General features: G+C 44.0%; 1 protein-coding gene across 1 annotated transcript in view; it reads right to left on the bottom strand.

Moving 5' to 3' along the window:
* Positions 1–15,830, bottom strand: part of adcy3a (adenylate cyclase 3a) — a 273,600-nt gene that overhangs the window by 126,375 nt on the left and 131,395 nt on the right. Inside the window, exon 4 of the mRNA XM_079239987.1 lies at positions 4,800–4,927. Within this exon, the coding sequence (XP_079096113.1) occupies positions 4,800–4,927 (128 nt within the window). The remainder of the gene's footprint in view (positions 1–4,799; positions 4,928–15,830) is intronic.

The raw sequence follows: 15,830 nt of genomic DNA, 5'->3' as shown, positions 1-15,830 counted from the left end.
TGGTCAGGATGTCTTACCTATGTTCTCCGTTCAGGAGTTGCAGTCTGACCAACAACAGGATATTGTGATTTCTAAAGTATTGCCTTTTGTTTCTGCCCGGAAAAGACCATCTAGGCGTGAGAGGCACAGTGCAGATTTCAAGGTCCTTCGCTTGTTCAAGCAATGGGACAAACTGGAGGTCCGTGATGGGTTGCTGTACAGGGTGTCAAAGGACCCAATGTCCAAGCAGAGGCGATTCCAGTTTGTGTTGCCTCAGAGTCTGCAGGCCTCAGCACTGGCAGGTATCCATGACATGGCAGGTCATCAAGGCCAGGATCGTACTCTTTCGCTTGCGAGGCAGCGGTTTTATTGGCCTGATATGGAGAAGGATGTGCGTGCTTATGTAAGGTGTTGTCGTAGGTGTGTGGTTGGGAAGTCACCAGAGCCTGCTGCTCGAGCGCCCCTGGAAAGTATCACAAGTTCTGCACCAATGGAGTTGGTGTGCTTAGATTTTTGGTCGGCAGAAGATAGCAAGCAGCGGTCAGTGGATGTCCTGGTGGTCACAGACCACTTCACCAAGCTCGCCCATGCATTCCCTTGTGCCAACCAGACGGCAAAACAGGTTGCCAAGAAGCTCTGGGATAATGTGTTCTGTGTTTATGGTTTCCCGGAAAGAGTACATTCTGACCAAGGCACAAACTTTGAGAGCAACCTTATTTCGGAGCTTCTCCGGCTGGCAGGTGTCGCAAAATCCCACACAACAGCTTACCATCCAATGGGAAATGGGGTAACTGAGCGTTTCAACCGCACCTTAGGCTGCATGTTGCGTACCCTTCCCCTTAAGGAGAAACAACGATGGCCTGAACAAATCCAGTCCCTCACTTTTGCCTACAATGCTACCATTCATGAGACAACTGGTTACGCACCCTTCTTCCTCATGTTTGGGCGCGTCCCTAGACTCCAGTGGACATTATGTTCAAACAAGTTCTGGGTGACCCCAAAGTTGCTGACTAGGACTCATATGCCAAGTCCCTCTTGTCATCACTGAAGAGTGCTATGGATGTTGCTCAGAGACACATTTTATCTGAGCAGCAACATCAAGCCCGCCAGTATGGCAAGCGCATCAAAGGTGCTTCCCTGTCTGTGGGAGATCGACTTCTGGTGGCAAATAAAAGTGAACGAGGAAAGAAAAAGCTTGCAGATAAATGGGAGGACTGTGTGTACACAGTTGTTGGTGTGAAGCCGAACATCCACGTCTATAAGATCCAGGATGCTGCTGGACACACAAAAGTTGTACACAGGAATCTTCTACTGGATGTTAGCTTCCTGCCACTCCTGGGAGCTGATCAGATTGATGTTCCTGTGTCACTAAACAATGGAGTCTCTCACTTGGATGACAGTGACAGTGGGGACGAGACTATTTCAGTTCCTGAAGGCTCAGCATTTGCTGTGGATGTACAGGATCCATCTTTCTCCGGGGACAACAGAGCAGGCCCGGAATCACTGATAGTCCCACGAGAGTCTGGACTTGTTAATTCAAGTGATTTGATGCCTTTTGGCCCAATATCTAGTCCTGCTGGAGTGTCTGATGATCCATCCACTCTATTTGCATCACATGCTGACACTTCTGATCACACTGCCTTATGTGCACAGGATGGTGCTGATGGCCAGGTTAGGACTCGTGCTGGAAGGCTGGTGAAATCAGTGAACAGACTCATAGAATCTATGATTCAGAAACCATTTCTCAAGGGCCCCAACATTTCATTTGGTGGTCGTTCTTAGGGTCATTATATACTTGGACGTTCCAAGATTGTTCCCGTTTGTGATTATTCAACATAGAATGGGTTTTGTGTGGCCTGCACATGTTTTTTTTTTGTTTTTTTGGGAGAGGGCCAGTGATGTGTGGCGTAACAGGCGTCACTTATAGCTAGGGGAATTAGGAGGCCTGATCACCCTCTTGCTTCTCCAAACCTTGTACATGAGGTAACTTTTCAGTTGACTATGGAGACTTGGTCTTTATTTTCACTCGTGCCAGTGTGAACCAGTATTGGTATAGTCCTCTTTGATTTACTGTGCGAAATCTCATCAGGATATTGGTGAATTTCACAAGGGGTGAATGTAACAAGAGTGATATGTCTCTCATTCTTTTATGTTTGGAATTTCACCAAATCCTGATCTAAACCAGGAAACCTCCACTTTATTAATGTGCGGATTGTGTTCAACAAATTGTCTATGCTCCAGTTTTAATACTGATACTGCCCCTTTAAGAAGTCGCTGTCTGATGACGTCAGCACCGCATTGTTCTCGGCCCGCGCTGTGGAGCTCTCAGTTCGCACTTTGCAGTCTGAGAGGAGGTATGGGCCATTTTTCTGCTCGTAATTAACAAAGTGTTTGATTAATTTGACTGTACAAATTGAATTTTTATGATTGTTAATTTATAGGAGCTGTAGACACGAAGTTTTGTGCTGTTTATTTTGTGCATTTACTCGAGTTTGTAGTATTCACATATATCATGCAGCTACAAGGTCTTCCTATGTGTCTGCTAACAGGAGGCTGATGACCAACCTGTGTGAAGCAAGCTGCATGTTACAGCACTTTTCTTTTTGTTTGTACAGAACGTTATTAAAGAGCAACTAGCAGCTGCCGTGGTCCAGATGTTTCATTCAATGTCACGTGCAAGAACACAACGCAGAAAGAACAAGTAATTCACGGGTGTGGACAAGGTCAGGAAGACCCAGGAAGGACAGCAGACACACTCACCCGTTACACTAACATCATCCAAACGTCACCAAACATCAGCCTAACATCATCCAAACATCACCCAAACATCAGCCTAACATCATCCAAACATCACCCAAAGATCAACCAAACATCATCCAAACATCACCTAAACATCATCCAAACATCACCTAAACATCACCCAAAGATCAACCAAACATCATCCAAACATCACCCAAACATCATCCAAACGTCACAAAAACATCATCCAAACATCACTTAAACAACATCCAAACATCACCCAAAGATCAACCAAACATCATCCAAACATCACCTAAACATCATCCAAACATCACCCAAACATCACCCTAACATCAGCCTAACATCATCCAAACATCACCCAAACATCACCCAAACATCAGCCTAACATCATCCAAACATCATCCAAACGTCAGACAAACATCAGCCTAACATCATTCACACATCAGCCAAACATCAGCCAAACATCACCCAAACATCATCCAAACATCACAAAAACATCATCCAAACATCACAAAAACATCATCCAAACATCACCCAAACATCATCCAAACATCACCTAAACATCACCCAAACATCACAAAAACATCAGCCTAACAACATCCAAACATCATCCAAACGTCAGACAAACATCAGTCAAACATCACCAAAACATCATCCAAATATCATTCACACATCAGCCAAACATCAACAAAACATCAGCCAAACATCACCAAAACATCATCCAAATATCATTCACACATCAGCCAAACATCAACAAAACATTAACCAAACATCAACAAAACACAAAGAAAACATTAACCAAACATCAACATCAGCCATCAATATTGGAATCTGCCAATACTTTCACACACATCACAAATTATAGATCATCCTTCATTTCTGTGACGTGTTATAAACATCCATGTGGTGAAGAATATCATGCTGTAAATAGTTTCTCAACATTCACAATGAATCTTAGTGGAACAGGGATCCTAAAATGTCCCAGAAATGTTTTATGATCACAATGAGTCACATTTAACTCTTTTAGAAAGATAATTTGTTTGTCAATGTGCAGAGACGGCATCACAGTAAGCTGCATCATGGAGGGGAAGCTAGCTGTTAGAAACTGCATCATGGAGGGGAAGCTAGCTGTTAGAAGCTGCATCATGGAGAGGAAGCTAGCTGTTAGAAGCTGCATCATGGAGGGGAAGCTAGCTGTTAGAAGCTGCATCATGGAGGGGAAGCTAGCTGTTAGAAGCTGCATCATGGAGGGGAAGCTAGCTGTTAGAAGCCGCATCATGGAGGGGAAGCTAGCTGTTAGAAGCCGCATCATGGAGGGGAAGCTAGCTGTTAGAAGCCGCATCATGGAGGGGAAGCTAGCTGTTAGAAGCCGCATCATGGAGGGGAAGCTAGCTGTTAGAAGCCGCATCATGGAGGGGAAGTTAGCTGTTAGAAGCCGCATCATGGAGGGGAAGCTAGCTGTTAGAAGCCGCATCATGGAGGGGAAGCTAGCTGTTAGAAGCCGCATCATGGAGGGGAAGCTAGCTGTTAGAAGCCGCATCATGGAGGGGAAGCTAGCTGTTAGAAGCCGCATCATGGAGGGGAAGCTAGCTGTTAGAAGCCGCATCATGGAGGGGAAGCTAGCTGTTAGAAGCTGCATCATGGAGGGGAAGCTAGCTGTTAGAAGCCGCATCATGGAGGGGAAGCTAGCTGTTAGAAGCCGCATCATGGAGGGGAAGCTAGCTGTTAGAAGCCGCATCATGGAGGGGAAGCTAGCTGTTAGAAGCTGCATCATGGAGGGGAAGCTAGCTGTTAGAAGCTGCATCATGGAGAGGAAGCTAGCTGTTGGAAGCTGCCTGTATAACAGTGAAATATTTGCTCCATGCTTTAGCATTAAACACTGTGTAGCTCTTCTAGTTCCTGCTTCACCTCTACTGGCTGAGGTGATATATATAGATATATAGATATGTGTATATATGTATCATAAAAAAGCTTTCACGGAACACATACATACATACATATGTGTCCACCTGGCCAGAGCTTCCATTGCGCTCCGTAACAGAACAAGCTGACTTTGTTACCTGACATTTTCGTGCCTGTACATGTACATGGTGTTGAACTGCTGCATCTCTTTTTGGCTGGGCTTCTTCATGTCCTGCAGCATCTCATCTGCTATGTGCTTTGGAAGAATGGAAAGCAGGAGACGCTCCTGTGGACGACAGGACAGACAACAACGTCAGCTGTACGCCACCAACCCATTCAACAAGAAAAAAACAAATAACTGGCACTGATACGAGGTGGAATGGACAAAAATAATAAAAACAAATCTGATGAAAAACCTGACATTATTTTTGCATTGGGCTCTGGAACGCAACCGAACAGCACAAAGGTAAAAGTCGTATTCAGTCAAACAACCTTGTGATCGTCGGCTGTTTTCTGAGACTGTAGTAGTCCCAGTACGCATCAGTAAAGTGCTGTAAACTGTCTAGTACAGCTTTGTTTTTCACCACAGTTCAAACACTGTGTCTCTTTTCAATAAAACACGATTTGGTTCATTTTAATTCTTTTTTTTTTTAGTGCTGTAGCTATGTGAGTGGCTAATTTAAATTCTGTCAAAATGTTGGTCCTTTCATCACACCAGCACGTTGTCAGGAGGATGGTTGCGACGCCACAACCGCCACGAGCTCCTTCACTGGCTGGTAGCCGGTTCTTACTACAAGCATGACCCTACACACACACACACACACACACCTGTCACCTTCCATTTACAACTTCATCCATTCACTCGCATTTACCCTCCTCTCTCCTTCCCAACATGCCCAGTGTGAGACGCCACGGGGGGCAGAGGGCAGGCAGACCCTGACCAAGGCCCCCATGACTCAAGCCAGAGAGCCGCCACTGGCCCCAGAAGGCACAACCGACCACACGCAAAGGGGGCGGGAAGGCATGGAAGGAGAGGGGCGGCAGAAGGAGACCCCAGATCAAAGGCCTACCGCCCCCACACCTACAGTAGACACTACCACCCGAAGACGTGCTGCAGTCCCTCCCCACATCCACATGCACACACACTGAAACCACCCACTCCCTTGGTCCCGGGGCTACAACCAAGCACCAGGGCACGGGCCCGCCCACTACAGCAGCGGAAAATCCAGGCCAGCCCAGCCCACCAGGCCACCGACCCTCCCCCATGAGAGGCGGGAGACAGCCCCGGGCACTGGAGTACTTGGTCCTTATCTCTATGCATGCCAGCAATTTTGCATGTTTCTGAATTAGCCTCTGAAGAAATTGTCAGAGAATTTTATGACATTTTTATGACATTACTCTGTTGATTGGTACACCATAAGAAATCTTCTGAAGAAACACAATGATACTGTTAAGGAAAACACCATAAATCTGGTAAAAGATGCTTGACACAATGTAAGTCCTCTCAGTTCTATTTCTCAAAGTGGGTGTCTTGGCTCAGAACAAAAAAGGTTATCCAAATTCAAATAAAGGTTTGGTGTCATCCATCCAGTTGAATTAATTTTAGATTTCCCATTAAAGAAAACTTTTGTTTATGTCCCAATTCTTTAAACACTGCAAACGTTGTTAGAGGTCCTTGACATATTTCTAAAAGAAGCCAGTAAAGAATCCCAACAGGGTCATTACACTAACATATTTTTTGGAACATATTTCAAGCACATCCTTCTGTTAAAAGAGGAGCCAAGTATATCTTTAGGCTTGCATATCGATGATTTTGAAATCTGTAATCCTTTAGGTATCTCAAGAAAATAATAAACTGTGTGCAATATATGGGGTAATAGCACATTTACCTGTTGTACACAAGTCAAGGAGTGGCGTCACTGGCTAGAGGGGTCTACGGTTCCATTCCTAGTCTGGACTGATCATAAAAACCTTGAGTACATCTGCACTGCCAAGCGGCTGAACCCCAGACAGTATCGCTGGGTCTTGTTCTTGACAAGATTCAGTTTCACCTTGTCACACCGCCCCGGTTCCAGTAACACCAAGCCAGATGCTCTCTCCCGCCAGTTTCAGAAAGATTATACTCCCTCCCAGGAACCAGCGTCCATCCTGCCAAGTCCCTGTTTGGTAGCTGCCCTGACCTGTGATGTTGAAGAACAGGTGCGAGAAGCACTCCGTGACTAACCCGGCCCAAGTGCTTGCCCTGATGACCGTCTCTTCGTTCCTGAGAACTTGAGGTCCCGGGTCATACAGTGGGGACACACCTCCCGCCTTGCCTGCCACCCTGGTTCTGCTCACACCTGCCATCTCCTTGCCCAGCGCTTCTGGTGGCCTTCCTTGAGAAAGGGTGTCAGGGAATTTGTTCATGCCTGTCACACCTGCAATCATAACAAGCCCTCCTGCCAACCCCCTGCCGGGTTATTCCAGCCTCTGCCTGTACCCACGTGACCCTGGTCCCACATCTGCCTGAACTTTGTAACAGGCCTGCCCCCATCAGATGGTATGACTGTAATGCTCACTGTGGTTGACCAGTTCAGCAAGATGGCATACTTCATTCCCCTCCCAAGCTGCCATCAGCTAGAAAGACTGCCCAGGTTGTCTTGGACCACATCTTCCATCTACACAGTCTGCCCAGGGATGTCGTCTCGGACCGAGGCCCACAATTCACTTCCGCGTTATGGAAGGAGTTCTGCCATCTTCTAGGCGCTACAGTCAGTTTCACCTCTGGGTTCCATCCTCAGTCCAATGGGCATTCGGAGTGGGCAAACCAGGAGCTGGAGAAGGCACTTCAGTGTACTGCTTCATGCAAGCCTCAGACTGACATGGGTGGAGTACGCCCACAACTCCCTCACCTGCTCAGCCCCAGGTATGTCACCTTTTCAGTGTGTACACAGCTACCAGCCTCTTCTGTTTTCCAGCCAGGAAGGGGAGGTTTCCTGTCCGTCTGCCCTCACCTATGCCCGCTGATGCCGCCGCTCCTGGGCACAAGCTTGTGCCACTCTACTCAAGTCGGTTACCAGCTATGCCACTGGGGCCAACCATTGGGGGAAGCCTACACCCTCTGACCAACATGGTCAGAGGGTGTAGGCTTGTAGGCAGAGGGTGTAGAGGGTGTGGCTGTCAGTAAAGGACCTGCCACTGAGGGTGGAATTGTGTAAGCTGGCACCTCAGTTCCTTGGTCCCTTTCCGATCCAGAGGGTCATCAGTCCCACCGCGGTCCAAGGTCCATGAAGGTACACCCACTTTCCATGTTTTGAAGATCAAACCAATACATTTAAGCCCCCTGGTCCCAGCAACACCTCCTTCCCCGCCTCCTCGCCTCATTAATGGGGGGTTGGTTTACACCATCCGACGCCTGCTTTGATCCAGACAGAGGGGTAACGGTCTCCAGTACCTCGTTTACTGGAAGGGCTATGGACCTGAGGTGAGAATCTGGGTGCCGGCCAGTCGGATATGGATCAGACTCTCATCACTGACTTCCAACTTCCAACCAACTTCTGTGTCTCATCACCTGCCAGCTGCACAACATTTCCCAATTACCTGCCTCTGTATTTAAGCCCTGCCTTTCAGACCACACTTTATCAGGTCGTCTGCAAACCAGCACCTGTATCCTGCCTGTTTACCTATGCGTCTGACTCCTGCCTGCGAACCCGGACCTGTTCTGATCTCCTGCCCCGGTAATCCTGACCTGCCTTCTGTCTCACTACACCGTCTACTGCCTTGCCCTTGCCTGTACTGCTGCTCTGAACTTCTCCGTTCCAGTACTGCTGACCTCGGATCCTGGACGAGGGAACCCCTGTACTAACCCGGCTTCCTCAGTTACACTGCACAGTTCTCACCCTTTCCCCCTAAATATTCAATAAACTGTTTAAACGTGTCACTTGTGTCTTCCTAGTTCTGTCTGGTCTCTGACACTAGGAGGTGAGGATACAGTAAACAACAGCAAGTGGTATGTGTTTGAATAGCTGGCACCTTATCATTAACAGTGGTATAGCAACATACAATATACAATATTTACAACTGTTCAAGAGTACTAAAAAAAACACAATGTATATATTTCCATTTGATCCATCCATTTTTTCCTTTGCTCCAGTAGGCTGAGTGAACAACAGTGGGAGCAGCTGGCTGCAACAGCTTCCTACCAGACTGTAGAGGAGACAATCTGGGTACCAGTTCAGGCTCTTGTTCTAGCTCACCATCAAATTAGGTCTTGTACCCCCATAGGGCACACCTGGCATGCATCAAAACAGCAAGACCAATCGTTAGTCAAAAAGCTAATCCTCAGTATTCATGAACCATTAGTTAAATTCAGTAAGTTCATTAACTTGGTGTACACCGTTTCAAATTACTTCAACATCTGTTCATGTTTCTTAAGCAACACATACAATAAAAAAACATGTCAGAGCAACATTCCATGGAGTTATAGTATATTGCAGAGCTCAGAAAACAAAATCCGGGAGTCACGTGGGCACGGCGCGCAAGATGGCAGCTGGTTAAGAGCTCTCCGCTTTCCGACATGCTATTCTGTTAATTAATTAATAGATGAGGCTCCCACTCTAAGGGGGAGCCTCCCTCAGCCCTGCTGTGTAAAGATCACTACCGTCTTTTAAAAAGAAAAATAAGCCATTTGATCCTGCAATGGCCGCCTCGAAGCAAGCTAAAGGCGCGGGCCACGTGGCCACTTGCAGCAGCCCTCCACATGGAGAAGAACAGGACGACGCATCTGCATCTCCCCCAAATCTGGCAAGCTTGCTTACTGAAGTTGTTAAAATGAGTGATACGCTGCAAATCGTCGCTACTGATGTGTCAACAATAAAGCAGACGATAACCGAATTGAGCACAGCAGTGGTTGCAATGCAGGAGAGGTTGACCGAGGCCGAGACACGTATCTCCCGCCTAAAGGACACCTCGGAACGGCTACACACCACGGATGGAGAGAGAAGCAAGCTGGTGGACGCGATGTGCGATCGCATTCAAGCCCTCGAAAACCACAGCAAGAGGAATATTGTGAGAGTGGTTGGATTGAAGGAGACTATCGGTACTGATGGGACACTTTTGAGCTGTGTTCGGAGAATGTTGGTCGAGGGTCTTGGAATGCGTGATGATGCCGAATTTGAGATTGAGCGAGCCCACCGAGCTCTTGTGCCGCTTCCTGATCCAAACCGAGCCCCGAGGCCAGTGCTTATTCGATTTCTGAGGCAGTCAGCGAGAGATAAAGCTATTGCGGCAGCTAAGGAGAAACGCGGGTTTGAGTGGGAAAGATGCCAGCTGTCCGTGTTTCCTGATATGACCAAAGAGCTGGTGGAGAAGAGAAAGGCGTTTACAGCTGTAAAGCACAATGTTAAATACACCCTGGCGTTTCCAGCAACGCTGCGAGTGAAGTGGAAGGGCAAAAATGTAGGCTTCAACTCAGTAAAGGCCGGAGAAGTTTATCAACGACAGCAGAGAGGGGGACGAGGAGCGGGAGGAGATCCCAGATGCGACCGTTTGATTATCACTAGGAGCCTCACATGAAGTGCTATGTTTGCCTGTCGGAGAGGGACGGGCCTGCCACCTGTCATCACGGACGGAGAGGAACGGAGCATCGTCTCACAGACCTGATAAGGTTTTTTTTTAGGTTCACCTTTATCAGGCTGTATTAGGCAGCATTAACAAGACAGGTTTTAAGCTGTTTCTTGTACTATTTTGGTTGTTTATGATGGAAATGTTCTCTTTCCAGGTAAATTGGTTATTTTACCTTATTTTATGCTTATTTTTTGGCTTGGAGCACCCTAGTGTTAGGCTCGTACCCAGGGGACAGATGTCTAGACATATTTGTTTAAATGTGTGGTTACAGGTTTAAAATATATTTTGATTGGTAATTTGTGATGACTGGGAAATGTATAAAATTTACATCATGGAACATTAACGGGTGTGGAAATCCAACTAAAAGGAGAAAAATTTTGACTTATTTAAAAACAAATCAAGCAGACATAATATTTCTTCAAGAGACTCACCTGAATGAGGGGGAAGAGTTAATGTTTAAAATGGGTTGGGTAGGTCATACATTTCATAGTTCCCATTCAAGCGCACGCAATGGTGTAATTATTCTTATTTAAAGAAATATTCCATTTTTATTGATTAAGGAAGTTAAAGATGAGGAAGGAAGAATGATATGTGTCCAAGTTATGGTAGAGGGTGCAAAGGTAGCACTTTGTAATATTTATGCACCGAATAAGGAAGACCCCCATTTTTTCCATAATATAAATAAAGTTCTGGGAGACATGGAGGGACAAATAATATTAGCGGGTGATTTTAATGAAGTGATGGACCCTATTCTGGATAAAAGCACGACTAAAGGCCCACTTAGTTCTAAGGGAAGGGATGCAGTTCATATGTTAAAAGAGGATATGGGCCTTATTGATGCGTGGAGGTTAATTAACCCTTCTACAAGGGAATATACGTTCTACTCTCATTGTCATAAGTCCTACTCAAGGATCGACCTATTTCTAATCTCAAAACTCTTATTACATAATGTCATAAATTGTGTAATAAAAACCATAGCGCTTGACCATGCTGCTATTGAACTCTGGATAAAAATAGGACTGGAGAATATGGAAGGGTCCAGGTGGAGAATGAATTTCTCGCTTCTACAAGATAAATCTTTCAAAGAACATTTGCGGGAAGATTTAAAACTCTTTTTCCAAATAAACATTGGTAGTACAGAGCATATCCAAACTGTATGGGAAGCCTCTAAGGCCTATGTAAGGGGTAAATTAATAGCGCAGGCTTCAAAAAAGAAAAAATAAAGCCTTTTTAAAATTCAAGAATTGGAAAGGAAAAGAAAATTGAAAGAAAACAATTTGTCTGAGCAATATGATGATTTATTATATCGAGATATTTGCGGGCTAAAATTTGAGCTGAATGAAATTTATAATAAAAAGGTGAAATATTCTCTATTCAGGCTAAAAAACTACATTTTATGAGGGTGGGGAAAAAACAGGGAAAGTTTTGGCAAGACAAGTCAAAAAGGAGGATTTTTCAAATACTATTCCTGCTATTAAACAAGGAGACTCTCTTGTAACCTCAGCAAAAGACATAAACGCTGTGTTTAAACAATACTATGAAATGCTATATAAAACTACAGTGTCGAATGATGAGAACCAAAGAGAATGTGAACATTTCTTCTCCAGACTCAATCTACCTAAGTTACTTCAGGAACAAGCAGAGTGGTTAGAAGCACCAATAACAGAGGTGGATATTAGAAAAGCAATATCAGCAATGAAGGCAGGGAAATTTCCTGGGTATGATGGCATTCCTGCAGAGTATTATAAAGAATATCTAGACATACTTGCCCCAGTCTTACCAAAATTATATCAAGAGGCTTTTGAAAGAGGACAGATCCCCCCCCACATTTAATGAAGCATTGATATCCCTGATTCCAAAAAAGGATAGGGATGGTACAGATCCATCAAACCAGAGGCCAATCAGCTTGCTGAATTTGGACTGTAAAATACTAACTAAAGTGCTGGCTTTACGCCTACAACGAGTTCTTCCCAGCATCATTCATCCAAATCAGACAGGCTTTATGAAAAACCGCTCTTCCTCTGATAATATTAGGAAATTATTGCATTTGATGTGGTTGAGCCAATCGAAAGATGAGCCAATAGCTGCCTTCTCCCTAGACGCGGAGAAAGCGTTTGATAAAGTTGAATGGGGCTTTCTTTTCTCGGCATTATCAAATTTTGGATTTGAGCCACATGTTACTAAATGGGTTAAAATACTATATAAAGAACCAAAATCCGCAGTGATAACTAATGGCATAATTTCATCTTTCTTTGGCCTATCACGTGGGACCCGTCAGGGATGTTCTCTCAGCCCCTTGTTGTTTATTATTTTTATAGAAACCCTAGCAGTGAGCATTAGGACAAAAAAGGACATTAAAGGGATACTCAGGGGCCAACAGGAACACAAACTGCTACTTTACGCAGATGATATTTTAGCATTTATCACTAACCCACTTATCTCATTACCACATCTGATGGATACTATACAGTCATTTTCAAAAGTTTTGGGCTATACAATAAATTGGACTAAGTCTGAGGCCATGCCGCTATCTGCTCTTTGTTATCCACATATGGTGGAAAAATTCAAATTTAAATGGACACCTAAAGGTAGGAAAGATTTGGGGATTCGACTTAGTCAGGATTTGGAAGAACTACCCCTACTAAATTTTAACCCAGTGTTGTTAAAAATTAAAACTAACTTTGAAAAATGGGAGAAGATTAAACTAACATTATGGGGCAAGATTAATCTTGTCAAAATGGTCACAGCCCCTCAGTTTAACTATTTAGTTATGATGTTGCCCATTACGATTCCATCAGATATTTTTAAAAGGTATGAAATTATGATTAAACATTTTCTATGGGAAGGCAAAAGGGCAAGAATAAAATTAGAGAAATTGTATGCTCTAAGGAAAAGGGTGGTCTAGGCCTTCCAGATTCAAAACTGTACTGCCTGGCATTTGGAATGGCTAAATTAGTTAAATATTGGGAGGACACTGAGAATGGACAAGAATGGCTAAACATTGAAACAGATATTTGCTCACCGTTTGATCCAAAACACAAGTTGTCTCAAAAGATTGATTCAACAAACCCAGTTTTTATTCACTCTTGTGAAGTGTGGTCGAAGGTACATAAAATGTTAAAACTCTCACACTCTGTACAGAAATATGCCTCTCTTTGGAATAACCCTGCCATATGTATTGGGAAAGTGTACTATTGGAGATTTGTATAAAGATGGAAGATTTATGACCTATGACAACTTAACTCGTACATTTGGACTGGAAGACAGAGCAAACTTTTGGAAGTATCTACAAATGAGACATTGTGTGACCTCTAAATTTGAAGACACAGTTGAAAATGATATATTGGGCTATATCAGGATGCCACGTGATCGTCACACGGCCTCTCAATTTTATAAATTTTTTAATTATAATTTGAGCGGTGAAACAGCAAATATTAAACTTTTGTGGCAGAGGGATCTGAAACGGGAATATGCAAATGAAAAATGGTTAGAAATCTCATCAGAAAGTGGTAAATATGTGGAGGCTAGGAGTAAATTTATACAATACAAGGCTTTGCATAGATATTACCATACTCCTGCCAGACTGCACAGAATGAAACTAATGCCGGATAATTTGTGCTAGAAATGTAAAGATGGGGACATATTTGCATTGCCTTTGTGAATGTCCTCTAGTTACACCTTTTTGGACTAAAGTTTTGGAGGTCTTAAGTGCCTGGTCCGGATCAGAGGTCCCTCGGACTCCAGAACTGTGTTTATTGGGGGACAGATCCCAGATGCCAAATGTCACTAAAGGAGTCTTTTCAGTCATTATGGTCGGTCTGGTGACAGCGTCCAGGATCATCTTAAGACACTGGAAGACTACAAAGTGCCCCGAGTTAAATGACTGGATCAAATCCATGGCAGATACAGCCTCTTATGAGTCCATGCTCAATAAATTGAGAGGGGACAGAGACACTGACTGGGACAGCTTTTGGAATTCTTTAACATGTGACAGAAGCGTGATGTAAACCCTCTTGATAACTAAAACACTATGTTGGTGAGTGTGGAATTTCCAGAATTTTTAATATTCCCAGCCAATTGCAATGTTTGTTCTTTTCAACTTTTCGATTTATTGTAACATTACCCTTATTCTGGGGATAGGGGAGCCAGGGAGTGGGAGCACCAGTCTGTATTTTTTTTTTTTTTTTTTACTTTTAATAAGTTTCATGTGTTTTTTCTATTGTATCATAACATGTTTTGAAAACCAATAAAAACTTTAATTACAAAAAAAAAAGAAAACAAAATCCAAACTATCAGTGTTAGCATTAGCAGTGCAATGTGCTTATGCTGGCATAGCCACGAGCATGCTACTGCTAACAAATCACATTACTGAGGGCCGACTCACCAATCCAAGGTGAAGCAACGTCCCAAGACTTAATCAGATAAGAACTCAGGATTCTCTACTTCAAAGGAAGTCGATCCACAGCTCTCCGAAACAGAGATCAATAGAAGCCATAAAATTCAGATCCATCTCAATACTGTAGACAATCTGACTCAAAGTAAGAACTTGTGTGGAAATGATTTCTTGACCCACCAGGTCCGTGGAAAGTGAAAATCATTGATGAAATGTATTTGAAATGTCTTGTACCTGTTAACAAACCTTTTCCCCTTTGGACAGCAGCAAAGTGTTCTAAATGTTCATTGTTATAAGAATCATTCATACTTCTGCTCAACTATAAATGGATTTTAACAGACATGTTTCGAGTTTGGAAAAATGTTAAGTTTAATCTCCTAAGAACTTAGTATTTTGACCAAACTTTGAGACCCCATGTTCCTGCACTCTGATTGGACAACCTGAAGTTCACCCCAGAGCGTTACTTTTCCAACGATCCCAGGACTTTGCCAGCACCCGCAACCCGTGGATTTTTATTGGAGTTGGGTCCAACTTCAGATGCCGAACCAGGCTGTTCCAGGCGGGCTTCTGACTTCTGTGCAGGCCCCCTTAGGACGAGTATCACAGGCCGACCACTAAATCCTTGTCTACTGGCTCCAAGTGGATTCGGTTCCTGACCACCTAGCGCTGAAGTAAAGCTGACCCATTATTTCTCTGACTCTGATCACAAGCTGGTGTCTTAGTAAGCAGATGCTTCCCTTTTAAATCCATCCCACGCGGTATCCGCCTGATATAAGAAGTACCCTGTCTGATATAAGGAGTAAATTTCATTAGACTTGCCATCTTTCCAACCTTCCTAGTTGTTCAAGTTATGTAAACTGCTTTCATAACTTTAGTTTTAAAAATTTTATTTTACATTTTTGCTGTTGGCTCGGCTCGAGCTTTTCATACTCTCCCTCCCTCTCTCTCTCCCTCTCATCTCGGCTAATTCATTATTTGATGCTTGCTGCCCGCTATTTCTGGTTCATAAGATTAATTTCATTTGTGCTTGTTGATTTTAACTGGTGTGGTTTTAATAAAGTATGTTGTATTTTAAGAAGTCGTGGTAGTGTGATCGATCTTTGAGAAGTGATTTGTTCCCTCTGACGAGAACTTACTCAGTAAGCATATTCTGAGGCTGATGGTTGTCTGTTGTTAGACAAATATCATTGTC

The sequence above is a fragment of the Telmatherina bonti genome, assembly GCF_933228915.1.
Source record: "Telmatherina bonti genome assembly, chromosome: 5".
Lineage (NCBI taxonomy): Eukaryota > Metazoa > Chordata > Actinopteri > Atheriniformes > Telmatherinidae > Telmatherina > Telmatherina bonti.
Note: the sequence above shows the minus strand (reverse complement) of the source record. Positions and strands in the feature narration are given on the sequence as shown.